At 40.7% G+C, this 20,858-nt stretch overlaps 2 protein-coding genes across 2 annotated transcripts; both read right to left on the bottom strand.

Moving 5' to 3' along the window:
* Positions 1 to 2,775: 2,775 nt before the first annotated feature.
* Positions 2,776 to 4,518, bottom strand: LOC125312605 (homeobox-leucine zipper protein HOX21). The gene is made up of 3 exons (XM_048271120.1): positions 4,321 to 4,518; positions 3,509 to 3,861; positions 2,776 to 3,266 (listed from the first exon to the last, which is right to left on the bottom strand). Exons 1-3 carry the CDS (start codon positions 4,415 to 4,417, stop codon positions 2,964 to 2,966), a joined length of 753 nt encoding a protein of 250 aa, XP_048127077.1. The 5' UTR covers positions 4,418 to 4,518; the 3' UTR covers positions 2,776 to 2,963.
* A 9,292-nt stretch (positions 4,519 to 13,810) lies between these two features.
* Positions 13,811 to 17,722, bottom strand: LOC115735147 (F-box protein PP2-A15). The gene is made up of 3 exons (XM_030666256.2): positions 17,227 to 17,722; positions 17,000 to 17,118; positions 13,811 to 14,524 (listed from the first exon to the last, which is right to left on the bottom strand). The coding sequence occupies exons 1-3, from the start codon at positions 17,536 to 17,538 to the stop codon at positions 14,065 to 14,067; spliced, it is 891 nt and encodes a 296-aa protein (XP_030522116.1). The 5' UTR covers positions 17,539 to 17,722; the 3' UTR covers positions 13,811 to 14,064.
* Between the last annotated feature and the right edge of the window lie 3,136 nt (positions 17,723 to 20,858).

Raw genomic sequence — 20,858 nt, 5'->3', positions numbered from 1 at the left:
GCAAATGGAATTTGTTAACAAGTGTTCCAGGGCCACTCATTAAGTGATTGGATGAGAAAATATTGCAACTTTTAATGCATGAATTGTTCTAATGAAGTTGTGCAATAGGTTGTTTTTAAGTCGAACCTTTTTCTATACAGCATAAAGCGAACCATTAGGCGAGGCCCATATATTTGTCCAAACTCGTCCCATAAAATCTTTATGTACAAACTTGCGCCGGTCTTTCTACCTAAATACCCACGTGCAAGCACGTCTAAAAGGTCTTCGGACCATCTATCACTCGGGTCGGGGCCGAGCGAGGTCGAGGCCCGAGGGTCGGGAGATCCATGATCAGCTCTAATGTAGGATACTTCGTAAGCGAGTCGAGAGAACGGGTTTATTAGCGGAATTCCCAAACTCTAGTTAATTGTAGTGTTGGGAAACGCATGGAATTTCCCTGTATTTTTCTCATTTAAAGAAAAGGAACTTCAGTTCAAAGTTTTCTTCTCCTTTTTTCATTATTCGAAACTGCCGTCCGAAGTTCAAAAACCCCACCATTAGCTTTCTAAATATCGATTGCCGTGCGTTGGAAGTGATGAAAGTTGGCCAGCCAACCCACCATTTCCAAGCACTGTGGCAAATGAGCTGGAGAGACTCTCTCTCTCTCTCCTTCCCTCTCATTTTTCAAATATCCCCTGAATTTATATGAAATTGCCAAATAGCCCCCACAATTGTACAAAGTGTGTCGAATCCCCCCAAAGAGCAGCAACCAAATGTTTAAAAAGTTAGACCGACGTGAGCCATGTGCCTCTTCGTGTTCAATAACCCTAAATTCGTCTCTAAATTTGTGTGACAAAGATGATGGAGATGGAGGCGGCGGCCACGCCAATGCCAGACACCACCGCCGCATTTGCACAAAGAGAGAGATGAAGGCGGTGACTATCGTTATTACATCGCCCCATTGTGATTTATCGGAGACAAGACGTCACTCGCTGCCACCCATCGCTCCTTTAAAGCGACCGTGAGTGCAAGGAAGAGAAAATCGAGGCCGCCACTCGTTGAGCCAAAGAAGAAAAGGGTTTTCTTGCAAAAACAAAGCAACATGTTCCTCTATCCAATCTTGAACCCTAGCCAACGCAATGACCATCTTCAAGCAAATTAGGCTACACCAACGAACGATCTCTTCTCTAACAAAGCCATTTGTCAACGGTTTATCTATACCCAGATGATCCAATCCAAAAGGAAATAAGAACATGAAGGAGAAAGATAAAAGAACAACCAAGTGAAGAATGGCTCTCATATCAGTGAAAGAAACCCCACACCCCGCTGCCTTAGCCTCCTCCATGAGCATGCTCTTAGAACTCCACAACTTGTTGACTTCCCATCATCAAGTTCAAAGACGACAGATTTCTGCTTGAACTCCTCCACGGGCTTTCCATGGAATCCGCGGCCCCTCCAACTCTTGAGGTGGTGGCGTCCAAGGGGGGCTGCCACCGTCGGGTTAACATGGCCATGCCAGCCGGGCGATGCCCCGTCGGGACACGGTGGTGTCGGCGACCACCAGCGCCATCTCCTTCGTGCTGCTTTAAACCGTGCCCTTCTCGACCGAGATTTTTCGCTACCGTTGACCTTGGGAATGTTTAATCTTTACTGAAATAAAAAGGAACTTTCCTTAGTTAAGAGGAAAAATTCTTTGAGATTCGATTCAAATGAAACAGCTTTACATGTGGGATTTTCGGCCAAATTTTTTCTGAATTCCACTGCGGTTGCTTCTTCTTCTTCTTCTTCTTCTTCTTGTCTTCATCGGCCGATTTAATTCGAAAGAATGACTATCCTTATACTTGGCTCTCATTAGTCAAATTTGGACATGCATATGTCTATGTCATGTCATCTCAAATGATCGTTTTCTCAGCCAATCAACGGATCATTTCAATTGAAAGCAAATTAGGGATGTCTTTGTTTCACGAAAAATGAACGATTTGGAAGATATTTTCCAAAAAATGATTACTTAAATTACTTACGAAAATAAGTAGACGAAAGATACTTTTCATGGACTTAAACATAAATTATTATCCATAGCGTGCTTTACATAAAAGTCGAGCTCAAATGATCCAAGTTAGAATTCTCGTGAAAGAATAAATATGGTCTTCATGAAAGCTACCGATGTTCTTCTCCGCTTGAGACTTGAGAGCATCCAAACTACAGCAGACTAAGCTTTATCATCACAAAGCAACCGGCGCGATGATCCATTGGCTTTAAATTCCAAGAGAGAGCTAACAACTCGGATTGGATCCTGTGATTCCTCATCCTTCCTAAACGTTAATGATCGAGACGAGCACAGGTGCGCACGCGAGAGGCGCATGGCTCACAGCCGTCTAAAACTTCTTCTTTTTTCCGAACGTCCGTCAGCATGCCGGGCGATTCGACGAATCTTCGAAGACCGTGGAGCGCTATCTGAGATATATAAACTGCAGTTCATCGGCAGCTTTTGAAGATCCCAGACCGATTTGCAGGGGACATAGATCGGAATCGGTCTTCCGAGATGAACTTTTTACTACTCTATGCTTCCTAAACGAGTGCCAAAATTATCGCAATGGATAGTTTGATCGAGAGAGAGACTAGTGGACAAGGTAATTGGGTACAATTAGTTAATTAGGGCATTGATCTATTTTTGACGAATTATACTTAGCTGATGGAAAATTATGAAAACGTTTCATCAGAGAAAGGTCGCCCGTCAAGATAATACTGGGCCGAAAGAACTCCACGACAGGCTTGAAGCTACTTCACACCAAGCTATAAAGAAGCTTGAATTTAAAGTTTTTGACTAAGTCCGAAGGTCTACTATAGTTCAACAAAAGGTCACAGCAAGAGGGGGCAACTCCCCCTTCCTTCTTCCTAAAAGCTACCATGATCAGTCCCTAACATTACCCTAATAAAAGCTTTTAATTAAACGCTCATCAAGCTTCGAGTCAGAAGTTACAGTGTTATGGGTATGAGGACGGCAGGACGCCCCAGTAGGAGTTGGACTCGTAGTCTTGGAGGGTGAACAGCTGGTAGCTCGAGCCCGCGAGGAGGTGGTGCTGGGTGGTCGAGGCTGTCGGCGTCGCTCCTCCTCCTCCTCCTCCTCCTCCTCCCACCGCCCTCGGAAGGTCGCTGCAGTGGCGGACCTCGCCGGAGTAGCGAGTGCTTTCCACCGTCTCGTCGCCGGAGATGTCGGTGTAGCCGGTGGAGGCTTGCTTCTTCTTGGCCGCTTGGATGTCGTTCACCATGGCTTTCAATCTTGAGACCTTTGTGGGGGGGAGGGGGGGGAGGGAGGCCAGATTAGTTGAGAGATTAGTATGATTGGAATACACTATGAGAAGTGATTATGTGCCATCTCACATGAAAATACTATCTTTCAAATTGTAAATTTCACAGATAAGCCCCGTTGTGTCATTGTATCTATACGTTTTCTTGGTATGTGCATGGATTGCATTTTGAGAGAGCAAAATAAATGCTCATTTTGCATCCCCGTACGCAAAAGAAGTACCTCCTCTTGGAGCCGGAGCTTCTCCCTCGAGACCGCGTCGAACTCCAGCTTGAGGGTGTCATAGAGGCGCTCGAGCTGCTTCGTCTTCCAGCGAGCCCGGCGGTTCTGGAACCAGATGGTGATCTGGCGCGGCTGGAGCCCGAGCTCGCGGGACAGCCGCATCTTCCGGTCCGGGTCCAGCTTTATCTCCTCCTGGAAGCTCCTCTCCAGCATCTCCAGCTGCTCGCTCGTCAGCTTCTTCTTCTTGTCCATCGCCGCTGCCGCTGCCGCGTCGCTCTGGGCCGCCTCGGCCATCGAGGAGGACGACGGCAGGTGGTTGTGGTGGTGGTGGTGGTGGTGCTTCAGCTCCATACCTGCTGACCACGAGATGTATAATGCTGGTGCACTGCCATGTATTCGCATTGTGGGAGTGACATCAAGAATGCAACAGCTTTCACATATTATTTTCTCTCAAACTTTAGCAAATAATCATCATTCTGCAAATCAAAAAAATAACCTTTTTCGGTGCAGTTTCCCTAGACACATATCTATGGAAGATCTCATATACCCTTATTAGAAAGAATGCTCCTTTTTGAAACCCAATAATTGCCTGCAAATGGACGTTTCCTTTTTGGCCCTCCTTTGTTTTTTGCTCTTCAAGGAAAGGTGCTGGTTATACTAATTATGTATACGTCCTCTTGAATTGAAAAGCCATTAGAATCTACAGCAGCGCCCAAAAGATGCAGAATGATGCATTCAAACTGAAGTCGAAATCGATTTGCGAAAGGAAAGGTCCAGAGGAGAAAAGGGAAATGACACACAGAGAAACATACCAGGAGGGTATTGGGCGAAGTTGGGGTTGAGGAAGCCAATGGAAGATTCAGGGAAAGAGACGTTACTGAAGCTTCTCAAGTCGCCATGCCAATCCATCTCTGTTCTTCTTCTTCTTCTTCTTCTGTCTCCTCTTCGCTCCAAGCAGACCCGCAGCAGCAGCAGCAGACACTCTTTCAACTCTCACTGAAGAGAAACAGAAGAATCTACGTGGTGTTTTATATCAAGTGGAGAGAGAGAGAGAGAGAGATGGACCACAAGAGGGGGAGAGAGAAGAGGAAGGCGTGGCAGAAAATGGTGGGGGAAGAAGACAGCAGGCTTCTGCTTCTTACGACTCCTATTACCCCTCTTTTGGGGTACAACAAAGTGAATACGTGGGTTTAGAAGCTGTCACTGTATCGCTCTGACCGTGACAAGAAGAAGCACCGTCTGTTAATCGCAAAAGACATAACGGGTCGGATACACCCACCAACCCGTTAAACAGCACCCGTTTCCGAAACAAACCACGGTCCTTGGACAAAAGAAAACCCATCTGTCTAAAATTCTTCAGAGAGAGAGAGAGAGAGAGAGAGGGAGGGGGGAAGGGGCACAATCGAGAGCAGGTGCAAGCACTAGGCCTATGCTGGTTAATTTTTCCACCAATCGCGCATTTGATTGGCGGGTTACAAAAACAAACACAAGACCCGCTTTCGATTCTAGTTAAACTTACGTGTGACCAACGATCTAAACTCGCGACTCGCCAATCAGAAACTCGGGTATCTCAATTCGTGTTCTACTTTGTTCCGACGAATCTTCCGATTGGTGGATTACGAGCATGGAACTCACCGACATATGTTTTCATCCACCTCTAATTGAAATAAATCTCATCCAATCATATCGTTGATTGAAGAGCCATAAATACGGTCCTAGCTTACTTTTAATTATCTATGTTGAGTCTGCACGCGGGCGATATCCACACATTGCAACCTACTTATCATATGCATGGTAAATACAACCTGGCTTAAGCATTCTTAATCAAATTTGCATAGGATTGATGTTGTTCAAAACTTACACCTCGTGCATCCGATTTGAGCTTTATAAGGGTACGGATGGATCTTTTCATTTTTGCAATATTTTCGTCTTTGTTTTTTACTTTTTTTACTACCGAGACATATGTACATGTATAACTCTCACTTTTGGGGAGCAGCAAAGTTATGTCGATGAAAGAGATAGAAGGGGAGAGTACTTTGTCGGCTAGAGAAAGTGAGGGTAGACACAATTGTGTGTGCGTGTGACAAGATAGAAACTCAAAAGCGGGATCAAATGTCTCCATCAGTTGGTCCCCCAACAACGACCCTCCCTTCCCCCGCCTTTCTCTTCTGAATTTTGCTGCTCCTACGTGCCCCTACAGCACGACTGACCTTGACCCACATCCACACTCTTCCCCCCCTATTTCCCTACTTTCGTATCCAATCTCTCCTCCTCCCGTTTGTATATTGTATGTACTATATAGCCCCGTCTAGGTCGAATATGGATTCAATGGACGTTGTCTCTTCACAGACATTTGATACGTGTAACGTGTGTGTATGTGTGTTGATAATGTGATGTCGGGGTTATCGATACCCGGGCCACGCGGCTAGAGTCGTCGGTTTGCCGATTCGGGAGATGTGGCGGCACTTTGCGCTTGGAAATATCAACGTCGCCTCGTATAGGGTGTCGGGATGCACTGGGCTGAAAGTTTTAGTATGCTTACAGATGAAGAAAGATTACACATTGGCCGAGGACAATTTAATCGCCTCCTCTTGCGTGTTGGTCGAATTGAAACAAGATCGAGAAGAACGCGTGTGGAAACAGGAAACGGAATGCATGCAAACCCTACTATGATACTGCATTAGAATGTCTAACCGAAAAAACAAAAAACTTAAGCCCATAAGTCAAAAGAGATTACATACATCCGTGAGAATTGATTGTGTTAAAAATTCTGAATACTCAATGTTATAAAAAAAAAAAATTAATGTTGTCTATCTTGAGTTTAGATCCTAATCGACCACGTCCCTTAAAATTTCTTCAAAATGGTTTAATCTTTTGAATATTGATAGGTAAAATGTTACTTTTGGCTATTTAACTTTGTTCTTTTTTCCCAATCAAGTCCTTGAACTTTCGATTGGCCTAATCAAGTAATTGTACTTGCACGACTTTTCCATTCAACTCCATCGAACTCCAAATATTGCTAACTGGAGCCGACGTGCCGATTGGAGCCTCCAAGATTTTTGACCCGAAAAGCTCGAAATCGGTGTTCTTGTCGAGATGTTGCTCATGGTTCGATTCTAATGATTTTCATCTTCCAGGGCCTTTGGTACCCCGTGTCAGCTGATAGTCCGCAATGACGATATTCTATCATGTCGGACTCTTGCTGCCACCACCTAATGCAACGGCACCGATCAATCAGATTCGGAAGTCAGAGGGACTTGATCAGGCAGATTCAAAAGTTCAAGGATCCAATTGCAAAAAAAAAAAAAAAAAAAGGCACGAAACTCGAGGGACCAAAAGTGGACCTTCTTTTACCATATTGATATAGCATATGTACGGGAAGCACTCAAAATGAAAATTCACCTCATTTTCACCTTACACTTTAGACAAAGGCCACTGCATTATTGCCTTGGTCTGACACACGTAGATCATTTCATCCCCCTCATGGCTCAACAGCAAGAAAACGAGTCAGCACAAAATTTAATAAAATTGGCATCAATCGGATGGCTATATAGCTATGCACAATGTTGCAATATTCTAGCTTCACATCAATCAAGACAGGCATTATTATAAGCTCCTTGAAAGAAAAGTGACTAGCCGAATATTATCGTACGTCAAAATTTAATGTTTTTTGACCGGCTAGATACGAGTCATGTCGTGGTGAAATTTTTCTGTGTGGCCGGTGCGCTGATCATTAGGGAAAAAGGACTCGAATATCTTCGATCAAGTGGAGTGTTTCCGTAATTTTAATTTAGAATTTGGACCACCCTGTGGACGGATTATACTCAAGAATTAATGGAGCCAAAATTATTATAATTGGCGTGTTTCGATAGAAAGAGCTTTTATGCTATTTACGCGATATTTACAATGACATGAAGTAAGCGCGTTCACGTTTTCGAATTATTAGTTAGCTTTTGCTTACAAAATTATATATAAAGGGAAAATATCCGTAACGTCATAGATATGTATTTTATACTGTAATAACTATATGACTGTCAAAAAGAAACTAAAGCATTTTGAATGATTTACCAAATTGAAATCTCGTATAAAATTTGAGCATGTAATTGGGTTAGCATAGCACCAATAATTCCTTTTGAGTAACAGTCATGACAATTCGAAGCTAGTCGTTGTTTGGGAAATTGCACAGTTCACATAACTTTCGGCAGTTATTAATCCATGCGCTGATACATTAACATTCGAAATAATAAATAGCCTTTTGAGATTTTTGATCCACTATTTTATTCAACCTCTTTGGATTTCGAAACCGTTCGAATATATTCGTCGATAGAAGCTAATTTGAAAAAACGCAAAATGATGGCAAACTGTGATAACGCTGAACATGTATAATTAGAATTCTCTTTCTAAAAAGAGAGAATAGCATGGATCAATGTAACGGCGAAGAATTGCATTTGAAAAGTTTACAAGAATACACTCCTCGATCGTCTAATATAGTCCAAATAGAAAGAAAAAAAAAAGTAGAGAAGTAAACCGAATCGAGCTTCAGGATCGACCCACGCGGCTGCCACGCGGCTCCATTCCCACCCCCATTTCTTTTTTTTTTCTTACATCAACTAGAGAAAAGGAGGGAAAATGCTTAATTGCCTCATTAACAATGGTACATACACCTCTACAAAAACTAAAAATTACTCAGCATGATCAAAAGGGATTCATGCAGAAGCATGCACATTGCACACAATGATCACTCCAAAACTCTGCAAAAAAAAAAAAAAGGTATAAAGAAATATTCCCTGGAAAAGGCCCCCCCCAAAAAAAAATTAAAAAAAAAAAGGAAGAAGGAGAAGAAGTTGGGGCTCACCCTAGTGCTGTAGTTCTCTCTCTTAATTGCATCTGCAGAGCGAGGGAGAGGGAGAAGACAAAGCTGAAATTTTCTCTTTCTTGGTGGCTCAGTTTCAGCTATTTTTGTTCAAAGTTGGCATTCAATGAGTAGAGTGTGAGGAGGGTGGGGTTCACATCTACAAGAGAAGAGGAGAAGAAGAGAGGATGTACTGTTTTCTATTTTTAGTTTTCTCCTTTTTCTACTCCTTTATTTTATGATTATATTTGCGCGTCTTACTATTCTTATCGTTCAAGGGGAAAATCACCAAAAATCCTAAACTAAGCTCGATGTGGCATATTTACTTCAAACTTTTTTGGGTGATACAAAAAATTCTAAATTTATAGCCATGTGATACATTTATCCCAAATTTTTTCTTGTGCCACCAAAAACCCTAAATTTATGTACGTGTAACGTGTTTACCTCAACATTCGTGTCGCAAAAAAAAAATAATTTGGGATAAGTATGTCACAAAGTTATAAGTTTGAGGTTTTTGGTGTTGCAAAAGAAGTTTGGAGCAAATATGTTATATGGGTACAAGTTTAGATTTTTCGTGTCACAAAAAAAATTATGTTAAATGTATCATAGTGAATATAGTTTATGAATTTTGGAGATTTTTCCCTCCTAGTTTAGTATGTTATTCTTTGGGGTTAGAATGTTACTGACTGATGCACAGTGGATCTGCTCGTGGAAAAAATGAAAACGGATGTGGCAATGGCGAAGAGGTCTGGTGCACTGACTTCCGAAAGAGACGAGACAGATCACCCAGGAAAAGAAAGGCATTCTCGACTTTCATTTTCCTTTTGCTTTTAATGTAATGATCACTGTCGACCAAGAAATTGGGAGGGAAAAAAAGATAAAAGTAAAAAAAAAAGTTTACTGCCAAATGGGACATTAACTACTTGTTATTTACTATAATGCTTGGAGAATTTTTTCTTTTTTTTCTTTTTATGCTTGTGGCTGAACTGTACGAGAAAAAAAGGAAAGAATTTTTTGGACATATTTGTTTTGAATGACTTGTGCATTTAATTAAAGTTGATGAGCTCTGAGTTGACGATAACATCTCATTGAGTAGCGTGAGCCCCCATTTTAATTGCAGATCAATGCAATTTGCTCGAGGGAAGGTGAGATGAGAGAGAATGCTCTGTGGTCTTGGATGGAGAGGTGTGAGACAAAGGTGGAAATTGCAATTCTGGTTTTCCCCATCTAATTGGGATACTACTTCATTGGGCCATTTATAATTGGATAAAAGCCACACAAACAAAAAATCTTAAAGATGCAAACAGTGACTATGACCAAAAAAAAAAAAATGCAAACAGTGACACATTAAACATTTGCCTCGATTTTTTTTTTTTTTTTGATACATTGAGGCAAATATGTCGTACGAACACAACTTTAGGGTTTTTAGTGTTACAGGAAAAAGTTTAGGATAAATGTGTCACACGGATATAAATTTTGAGTTTTTGATATTACAAAAAAAGTTTAGAGTAAATGTGTCAAGATGGTGTAAGTTTGGGATTTTTAGTGTCAATAAAAAAATTTGAGTTGAATGTATCATTATGGGCATAGTTTATGATTTCCGGTGATTTTTTTCCTTTATACTTTCATCTGCGGTGCAAATTTGAACCGAAGCGAATGATGGTGATGTGCATTTTCCATAGATTTAGCGATTGGTAAAATGAATTAATTTACCACCCTTTACGATAATGATGCATAATAGAAAAATGGGAGGATTGGCAAAAGGTTGTTACCTAGCATGCAAACTACTCTTTATTAAAATCACATGCAGATACACAAAAACCTGGACTCGATCGGTTTATGAAATTTACGGGATATTTCCAGAGCCATAGGTAGGCGGAACGTCGCACTCATACCTTTAGTCACTACCTTGTGTGCAAACCGCTCTAGGTTAAAACCTAATACACGGGGCAAAAAAATTAGACTGATGGGTATATGAGATTTGCAAGATGTATTATAGCTCTAGGTAATCGGACCTCTACGCTTGTACTCTAGGTTATCCCAAAAAAAAAAAAAAAAAAGATCAACATCGTTAGCCTGGGATTCTCTCTCGCTCTTGATCATGGTCGTTGTAACTTAAAAAAGTACGTAATTCCTCCCTCCCATCAATGTTTTGAAAATGAAAAATAAATTATCGAATTCTAAAATGTCGTAAATAACTTCTTGATGAACTATATTTCACGTCAAACAAAAGTCATTCTTCAACTTACGGGGAAAAAAAATGGATTTTCAAAAGCTAAAAAGAAATAAGATCATAGAAGGGCAAGGGCCAAGACAAGAACATGTCAATTTACTATTTTAATTTAACTCATATCAAGATGATTTCAGTCAACTGAATAGAACTCGACTCAAGATTGAGCCATCTTATCACAGTGAACTTCGATTGGCTCAAGAAACACCCAAAAGTGATGATCGATCACCTCTAACGTCTTTACTTCATAATCATATATGGAAAACTCCGTATTCATATGGTTGGACATAGGATTCTCTAAGATCATTTATTATGCAAGCAAATACAAGGAAGAATCTATTTTTCCTTCGGTGACATTTAATACAGTTAAAGCTCAAACAGGATCGATATCGCTAATCGCCCATCCCCATTCTATTATCCCGTAAAAAAAAAAAAAAAAAACCCTCCTCCTAATTAGCGTCATTTGCTATTTTTCATTTTTATGGAAGTAATAGATAAGTACGACGTTAGCTATTTTTTTTATTATCATAAGTAGGAGTTTTCCTATTAGGAAGTCTTATCAAAGCATGTAGTCATGCTATTGAGTACTCTTTACCAAGAAAAGGCATTCATGTATGGCAAGGATTAATGAGACATACTAATGTTGGGCATCAAATTAGAAAAAAAAAAAAAAAAAAAAAAAAAAAAAAAGGTGCTAATCACTAGGGTTAATTATAGTAGAAAAAGAAAGCTGGCTTTTTTCTTGATTTGATGAGTTTTAATGTTTCAACATCTATCTCAATAAATCAACCCATTGTAGGGATAATCAAGACCTTGTAGTAGCATATTTGGGAACTAAAATTATTGAATATGCATGTTGTCTTAGGTTAATTGAGACCTTCTTGGAGCTTTTGACTAATCTGGTTAATGATTAAATAAACTCTTAGCCTTGACGAATTCTATGTTCCGAAAGCATGCTTATCCTAATCCAAGTAAGCCGATAAGGCCTCGTACCATGATTAATTTAATAGGCTTTAATGAATTTTTTTCCCCCCATAAAGTTCATAGGCTTTATATGATTGCGTTATGCGCACATCGAGACTTCTTTATGGGAAATCTTGCTTAGAGGAAAGCAGTGTATAGTTTTGACACATGAAAAAAAAAACACACACACAACTAAATAAGAAAATATCGCAGTTCTTTAATGCACCCGCCGATGATTGCACTTGTAATATGAACAATCGATCCTATGAAAATCGAACAATTTCTGATTAAGTATGCTTGACAAGCGTTCTCGGGAGACTTGTTAACAAGACAAAAACACAACATATTCTTTCCTTCGGCTCCAAAAATTAGCTCATGGGCTAGATTTAGAATTTGCTTTCTCGGACAATCCATTCATCATTTAGCCAAAAGAGAAAAAATAGTGACTTTGTTCGTTGATTTTTGGCAGTAAATACATAGTTATCATCAGGAAAAGGTGACGAGACAAAATATTATTTTTTTTTCCCGTGTGCAACAAATTCCGCAACCTAGCTACACATGTATATCACCATAGACTGGACTTGGGTTTCAAAACATGCATGTGAAATTCATGGACAGCACCAAGGAAAGGACTTCCACCAGCTCCCCTCCTCCTCCTATGGGGGCAAAGCAACGATAGGGGGCGTATAAAGACGACGATGGCTCGACATGGTAAATTGATTCGAGCTGGCAAGCTCTTGGCAAGCAGAAGAAGAAGAAGAAGAAGAAGAGAGAGAGAGAGGGAGAGGGAGTAGGTCAAGGGTTGAAGCCAGAGAGGTGGTGGTGGTCCCCGAAGAGTGGTGTGGTGAGAGAGACTTACGAAAGATACAGAAGCTTTGAGGGGGGGGCTACAGCTTCGGAAGCCGTCCTACAGCCCCAGGCCTAAGACTCTCGGACACGTCTTGGACTTCATTCTGAAACACGAAAATATTTATATGTATGACTTTGTTTTTAATGGCTGTTGTGGTTTTGTTGGGTCCTGCCTAAAGCATTCAAGCTCTGAATGGTACTGCTGTTTCCATGACCCTCGCCGAGTTAAGTGCAGTGTGTACCGTTTCAGGGAAAAAAAGGTGGCTGCCTCATCATCTTGTGCATAGCCAATTCAGCGCAATTAAAAACTTTGGTCTCTCTCTCTCTCTCTCTCTTGAATGCGCACCGCTGTGCTGGATCGAATTAGCACCCTTTATTTGGTTTTGCTTACTACGCCGAGATATCAACACGAGGTCCTTCGCGGTCGTCCTATCCTCTCCCACGGGAGGTAGTGGCCCGACTTTTTTATGAGGTCTAGGGTTCGAATCCTCATCATCCCTAGATTATTTACCGACCTGAACGCAAGATGGGGTTAAACCCGTCTTCTTAGGTAGATGTCACCATGTTTGCCAAAGGATCCACGCGCTGAGCGAATAAAACTCGAGTCCAATAAGAGCTCGCGTGTTTAGCGAGATTCTGATTAATACTTCAAACGTTCGAAAGATACAAAGCAGGCATAATACTCAGCGCAATGTCAATGGGCATAACTAGTGCGGCATCATCTAGGCAATGTATCCATACTCAGCCTCATGCAACATCACTCACGGTCCCTGGTACCATTCATGGACAAGTTCGGCGGTCGAACCCAACCATACTTCGAGATCCACATGCTTCACAAGGAGAGAACAAGAGCACCGAGCCGGCAAGAACTGATAATTGAGAAGAAAGGTGCAAATGGGAAGGTAAACATGGTGGGGGTAATATCAGATTCTCGTTCTAGCTTAGCTTAAGATTATTAGCTTTAATCAAAACAACAAAAGGAAAAGGTAACGTTAGAGTGGGCAGGCCGGTTGGCACGAGTTCGATATTAAGTGTTGACTGGAGTAAAACTTCACTGAGAGCAAATATCACCTCAAGATAAACGTGTGAACCAAAAATAAGACAATGGTAAAAGCTTGTCCTTCCTACTGGATAAGGGAAAAAAACTCACTGTATAATTCCACCCTAGTACCACGAGGACAATTGAAATGTGGTCTTGAACATGAAGCCAACCGATTAGAACAGATACAGCACTCGATCTAAGCCAACAGGCTGAGAAAGTGGTTTCTGAACATGAAGGTAAAAGAAGAGGAGTTTAGCAAAGACAGGTAAAACTTAAAGCTCGGGGCAAAATCCAACTTTACACCTCTTTAGCATCAGAGCCAATGCTGTCTTTGGAATAAAAATATATATCAGTAAGGAAAGGGCCTAGAGAAAACGAGTTGTTATATAAAAGGCACACTCTGTTGCTCCTGAGAATGGGAAAAGTAAAACAAAAAACTAATCAAAATACAAGGTGAAATTACATAAACAATAGAGGATACATACCTAATCCAAAAACCACATAGATGACATCCTCTAAAACCTCGACGCCTTCAAAAGGTATGAGCTGTGTATCAAAATCGTACTAAGAATCAGCTACGATCACAGTATGTTGAACAGAGGGCCAATTGAACTGTGCGGCTACTTCAGAACTCTTCGTTTACGCTGTCTCAAATCACTGGGAACGATATATACAGCATCTACACAAAGACCACCTTTGGAATGCGTGCAGTCAATCTGTTTCATGGAAAATCTTACTTCCGTTGCCGGATCCGTGTGACTCACTATAAATTCGCCTACTTTGTAATCTATCCAGCATCCACGCTTATGATTTCCATTAATCTCGTCATGCGCAGTCTCATCCAAGCAGCACTCACTCGATGCTTGTTGACCATCCGAAGTAGACAATTCAAACTTCACTGGCTTTATATCCCAGCCATGGGTATGCTCGAAACAGCAGACTCGTCGTCCCAGCCTTTTGGAATATTTTCCAAGGTGTAGTCTGAAGGAAATAGTGTATATATCAGCAGGGAAAGGGAATTTTACTGCCCCATCAACCTCAAACCACCATATCTGCTGCAAATAGGCCACTTCATGGAATCTACCAATGAAAGCACAATAAATAAGCTATCAGATAAGGAAGACATCTAACATTGCAAAATGAAAGCAAAATGAGCTTAACTAAACACTGACTAGAGCACAAGCACTTCAATAAGTTCTCAACTATAACATAGATACAACTAATAGTAACCTCTTTCTTTTCCTTCTACTTAATTCATTTTCTTGAGGGTGGGGAGGGGATGTGAGAGGGTTTGTCGATACTCCAAACCATGCCAAATCCATGGGAAACAAATCAACTGAACTAGGTTTCAACATGCAGTAAACACAACTTTCAGTAACCCACAGGTGGAAATCCATTGCTATTAGCTACTGTTGCCATCATATTCAATGTCTTCATCACCTACATGTCAATGCAAACAAGTTCCTTCCACAACTCTGAAAGAAGTGCACATGAAACCGCTGAATGATGAAATGCATCGTATTGGTTGCAAATTTTGTTTGTGAACCCAACGGAACAAACTATGACAAAGAAAGAGCATAAGGAAATTCCCTCAGAAAAGATGGATGGCCTTCAGTGTAGGGATATTGACAAGATCCTACATACTGTAACTTCTAGGAGAAAAGTATTGACCGCTGAACTGTCGAAAGTACCAAACACCGGACAACTTCAACATCAGATAATTGGCTTGAACTCAGACAATGAAACTAGTTTCAGCTTGGTAGATTCTGTCTCATAAAATGCAAAGTGGAACTAACTTGAGTCCCTGTCTCTCTACATTAGAAGTTTATCAGGTCGGAAACAAGTGCCAAAGCAACAATCAAATAAGCTAGCTCTGAGTTGGAAAATGAACTGACATCCACCAAATAACCAATTTAATCTCTGTACATAAAGTTTAGTAAAGTCTTAATTGCTCTAGCATTATTCTTCCTTTAGATATCCACCAAGGGCACTCAATAATGATTCTGCAATTATCTCCTTTGTCATTTCCACTTACTATTCTATCAAGTCTTCACTAGATACATAGTCCAAAACAGTTGGTGTTAAGGAAGGAAAGATGTTTATACTCCCATATATGTGCTTGCAACTCTTTGGTTCTTATATTAGTTAATTCTTTTAACTGTACAGAATCCTATACTTACTGATTATTACTCTTTGACAACTTATATTGATAAAGACGGTCTCGACAATGTTAGACATTGATTGCATGACATGAAATTTCACTGAGCATACATATGCAATTAATAGGGGTTAATAATCACTTTAATATATTCCTCCTGTCAGAGGAATATCAAGTGATTCAAATCTCGAGAATTTGGCAGTTCTGCTGATAATCTTTCCATATTTACCATGTTAAAGTATCTTCTATCGTTTACTATTGTCCCATCTGATCAAATCTTCCAGCTTCACCCCTGTTCACAAAACTACAAGCTTTGCAGTGTTTTACTGCATTTTAAACATGAGCACAACTTCCTAAAAAAAAAAAGATCACAGAAAACTTGCGATAGACAGAACAATAAGGCAGCAGAAAGATTATTATCTCCCCAGGAGCACGTTACTGAATATCAAAGGAGGAAAGGCATCCTCCAGAAACTAGAGAACCAGACTTTCAGAAAAGAATCAACTTCAAAATTTGAAGGCAGTCAGTGAGCAGGATCTTAAACATATTCAGCAAAGCAGCTGGGCTGGATGCAGGCCTTAAAGCTCAAGGGGGCAGGAAACGATGCATGCATGAAGTCATAACCTATACATGAGAGCTTAATCCATAAAACTGCAAAACTTTGTTTCATTAAAGATAACTTCATCTGCATTAAAGTAAAGTATGACTCATAAACCTTTCAGTTTGTGTCCCTTTTGCACCTTCAACATTGCAATTATTCTATACTTGTCTCGCATTGTTGAGATGTTATTTAGAACGAAACTCAATCAAAAGCCATGCCAATTTCGTGGCAGCATCAGTGGCGGTGTTTGGTGGGCTGGGGGGCAAGCGCCACTGTCCCACTTGGTTGTATTCACCAATTTCACCACCGCTAATGTTTGATGTCATAGCGGATTACTCTCTGCTTTATCATTCTTCAATCCACTCTTATCCGAATCTTCTATTTAGAATAAATCTCCACCAACTGAAATTAACAACCTTGAAAGTATAATTGTGCGCACGATCAGATCCTATTTGCGTCCTTCGGCTTGTAGTGTGATTTTGTAAAAATATCTTACCTTAAACAGGAAAAATTCACCATATGTCAATTCTTTTTGCACCAATCCAGATGCACTCATCTCTAAGCATTTATCAATATTTCCAAACTTAGCGATGCAGAAAGAAGCTCATCCTACGGTTTTGATCGATTCTTCAAACAAAATGTATCCACTTTATAGGCCTCATTACCGCTGGCATTAATATAGACACATCTTCTCGCAGTATACAGGAGAATTCTGCTCAGATGGTAATTTAGTGACACGGTCAACAATTAGCATCATTATCAGCTGTTCAAATAGAATTTGAGATCGATAACCAACCTGGATTCTTCAGTGGGAAGCCAGTTCCAGTATCTTCTGTCCTCAATTCCTGTTATCGCCATCGCCCTTGCCGGTATGGACATACAAACTCTACCAGTCACTCTGTCCAGCCACACTTCCTGCCAAAAAGAAACTCCACGCTCATTTCTCGTTTCCACAAACCTTAAGAATCCAAATTGAACAGCTAAAAAATCAATTGGGACGGCATAGTCGAGCAACTCGCAAACCTTATTGCCATCATCAACGGGAACAGGACGAGACAGGAGGGCGAAGATATCCTTCTTGGGCAGGTTCCGGTACCTCTCGGGGGGCACCAGGTGGAGCAGATCCTGGTAGTTCGCCGGCAGCTTCGCTTCCCAGACGGCGTCGGAGGACGCGGCCCCGCGGAAGGCCCGGTTCAGCCGCGCCAGGTTGCAAATCTCGGGGGGCGTCAGGTAGAGGAACACGCAGGCGACGCAGCTCTCCGGTATGTCGCCGAGGCCCGGGCCCACGCCCGACCCGTTGCTGCCCTCGGTCAGGCCCGAGAGCGCCGCGCCCATACTCGAGCTTCGACCGATCGGGAATCGTTCCCCCCCGGAGCGATCGTTTTGGGGGCGGTCGAATCCTAGGGCTTCTGGGCGCCTCGGGTCATGGGCCAAGAGGCGCGAATTCGGGGACTGGACGGTGGGGGGGATGGGGTTTAGGTGCAAAGGTTAGGGTTTGGGGCCTTTGGGCGAGGCGAGTGGATTTTCTCGGGAAAATTCGGTGGGAAAATGGGGGAGGAAAGGTAGGTTGATGTTTCCGACCCCAAAGAAAAAGAAAACAGGGTAAGTTGATGGCGACACGGGCGGACGCGGAGGACGCTGGTTTCGGTTCCGGGGGATGTCGTTTTGACAAAAACGTTGGCGGCGGGTCAACCTTTTCTCGTTCGTGTCGAAATGCGGAAAGATTGTCTGAAGAATCAATAAACAAATTTTTTTTTTTGGACAAAATAATCAATAAATGATTTGATTTGATTTGACTTTTTATAAGGACAAAATAAAGAACGGATTTTTATTATATCAGTTACCGGTCGGCTCGAACAATGAACATGTGAAAGATTTCGATTACAAAATATGTGAATGTATAATTTTCTTTTTTAATATTGACATTGAACCTAATTATAATATGTATTTATATATACACAATTTTCTTGTAAGATTAAGCGAAAGAGAACTTCTGGGCTATCTCCGGTCATAAACGTAATACCACAATGGATGTGATTCCGCTGATCCAACTTTAGGAGAAGACACTTTTTTCGAATGGCGAAATATACTGAGTGAATTTTTCACGAAATGATGTCGTACGATGATATCGGATTAAATTATATAACTGAGCAAATCTTTATATATGAATTTTCGCTCACTTAGCATTATTTCCTTTCCTTTTCTCAACTGGGGGCCATCTTTTGCTTTCTTTTTTTTTCTTGAGAATTGAAAAAAGAATAACTTCTTAGAAAAGTTCGGGCTACAGTTGGTCCGACTTTCCTGAGTAGGTTGTACAAAGAGTTGAACGTCCGATGAGCGCCTGACCAACAAATTAATTTAAACTAATCTGAAATTAGATCCCGAGACAGAAAGACCCAATCGCCCCCCTCGACTTTTTAAATATTTTAAATGGATTTTCGGCTGTGCCAATTTATTTTTAAACTTTTTTTTTTGCCAGTTGAGTCATAAAATTTTTGCAATTGTGCCTATTAAATCCACTTTGCGGGCCGACGTACACGTGAATAATTTTTAATAATATTTTTTTGTTTCTATTTTTTTCCTACTACCGCATAAGTAACACCAACACCGATACGCGACACGACATGACACGTCATTTTTTTAAAAAAATAAAGAATCCCGACACGTTGAGATACGTTGTATATTAAATGTTTGTTTTTATAGAGTTTCTTCTTTTTATTCTTTCAGGGATTCACAATTAGTTTTGTTTTTATGACTGGGTATATTGATTTTGAGGTGACTGGATAAATGACTTACGTATATATATTTGATGAATTTACATTTTGACCCTTCATTTATTGAAAATGCTTAAAATTAACCACGTGCGTATCAAAATGGCATATCATGATACTAGACTCGCGTGTCGCCGGCATGTCTAGAGCGCCGATCACGTGTTTGTCGCATGTCAAAGAGTGTTGACATGTTAGACACAGCATGACATGCGGGACCTCGGATAGTATCGGTGCTTCCTAGACTACTACTACTATGGTCGGCTCTTTAAATCAAACCATCCGTATCCGCCGACACCGAATGAGTCGTCCTCTCTTTCTCTCTCTACACTCAAAAGCATATATTCAACTTGTTCCCCAAGCCAGCTTCCAACAAAATCGCGACGGTAAGCAGCACAGCTTCATGATAAACGAAGATCAGTTCAAACGATGGTGAGCCATGGCCAGGAGCGACGAGGGCTGGTTTTGCTCCAATGGCCGTGGACAGACATATCTGAAGAGTTGGCGAAGAAGTCGCTTAAACACGGGCTGATGGCCAAAGAAGACGGCTAGATTTGGAGAGAAACATGGTTGAAGGCGGAAGAAGAGAAAAAAGAGAAAGAAAAAAACAATGTCTTTGGATGATTATGCCCCTGGCTGTGGTGCCATTGTAAGCACGTGCTTGTTAGTTAGCCAGTTTAGGCCCTTATTTGATTCTAAACGGCCGCTTAAGACCATTATTTAAGACAACGTTTGTTTCAGACCCTCTTTTTAAGAAAACTCATCCACTTTGGATATTTATTTGAAATTTTTTCCGGATGTTATAATATTAATTTACGTATACTTTTTTTGAGATAAGAATACTGCAAGTCCTACAAACTTTCAAAAATGCCATCAAATCCTAAAACTCGTCAAGTTGGTTCAATCAAGTCTTTTTGTTAATTCTATCCAACTAAACTAACGAAAAATGTGGCATTCGGTTATTACTTTCTCTCTTACATGACATTTTTTTATTATTTTATTTATCAAATTTTTCTTCAACTATAGTAAATAAATTTTAAAATATAATTTTTAAACAAAATACAAAAAAAAAAACACACACACACACACAAAAAAGAGGAACAAGCCCTCGCTAATGGCCACCACTGCTTATAGTCGTAAGGGCCGGCAAAGGTTCGTTAGCCCAATTGAGACCTTGATGGTCCAGGCCGGGGGGAGGGTGCGACCTCGCCCCAAATTTGAGCGAGGGCTGCCCTCGATTGGGCCGGTAAGACCTGGCCATGGGCAAGTGACATTCTTCGGCCCTTCCGGTATGGGTGGTGGCAGCCAGGCCTCAATATGTGTTTCCTTTTTGCAGTCTGATTTTTTTAAAACTTTTAGCTTTTTCATTCATTTAATTGAATTTAGCGTACATTTATTTTAAATTTTTTAATATTCTTTTGATGTGGCGCTTGATGGACAACACTTTGTCACCACATGTCTTTAAAAAATAATTAAAAAAGACACGGCAACATAATTCGTTAGTCTAGTTGGACAGTGTTAACGGAAGAATTTAACCGAACAAGATATGATTGCACTTTTTGAAAGTTTTAGGATTCAATTGTTATTTTATGATAATATTTAGGATTTCTAGTACACTTATCCCTTTTATTATTATAATTTTTTAGAATTAAAATTAATTACTAAAAATTTTCAAAAAAGGGCCCAAACTAGCTTTGTTTTCTCAAATAAGGGGCTAAAGTAAACCTTATTTTAAATAAAGGCTTGAAATGCTATTTTTGTCTTAAATAAGGATCCGAAGTGGCCATTATTTCAAATAAAAATTTGAAGCGACCTTATCAGTCCTAAAAAAAGGGGCCTAACTCACCGTTTGGTAGGGGCATTTTCATGATTTACTATTTTTTATTT

The sequence above is a fragment of the Rhodamnia argentea genome, chromosome 10 (genome assembly GCF_020921035.1).
Source record: "Rhodamnia argentea isolate NSW1041297 chromosome 10, ASM2092103v1, whole genome shotgun sequence".
NCBI lineage: Eukaryota > Viridiplantae > Streptophyta > Magnoliopsida > Myrtales > Myrtaceae > Rhodamnia > Rhodamnia argentea.
Note: the sequence above shows the minus strand (reverse complement) of the source record. Positions and strands in the feature narration are given on the sequence as shown.

What these genes read in the sequence shown, in the direction of transcription:
- LOC125312605 (XM_048271120.1), bottom strand. Translation starts at nt 4,417, where the DNA reads ATGGATTGGCATGGCGACTTGAGAAGCTTCAGTAACGTCTCTTTCCCT. An exon ending in CTTCGCCCAATACCCTCCTG is followed by an intron (nt 3,862 to 4,320) that starts GTATGTTTCTCT and finishes CGTGGTCAGCAG; the next exon opens with GTATGGAGCTGAAGCACCAC. An exon ending in AGCTCCGGCTCCAAGAGGAG is followed by an intron (nt 3,267 to 3,508) that starts GTACTTCTTTTG and finishes CCCCCCACAAAG; the next exon opens with GTCTCAAGATTGAAAGCCAT.
- LOC115735147 (XM_030666256.2), bottom strand. Translation starts at nt 17,538, where the DNA reads ATGGGCGCGGCGCTCTCGGGCCTGACCGAGGGCAGCAACGGGTCGGGC. An exon ending in CCGTTGATGATGGCAATAAG is followed by an intron (nt 17,119 to 17,226) that starts GTTTGCGAGTTG and finishes TCTTTTTGGCAG; the next exon opens with GAAGTGTGGCTGGACAGAGT. An exon ending in CTTCCCACTGAAGAATCCAG is followed by an intron (nt 14,525 to 16,999) that starts GTTGGTTATCGA and finishes TTTCATTGGTAG; the next exon opens with ATTCCATGAAGTGGCCTATT.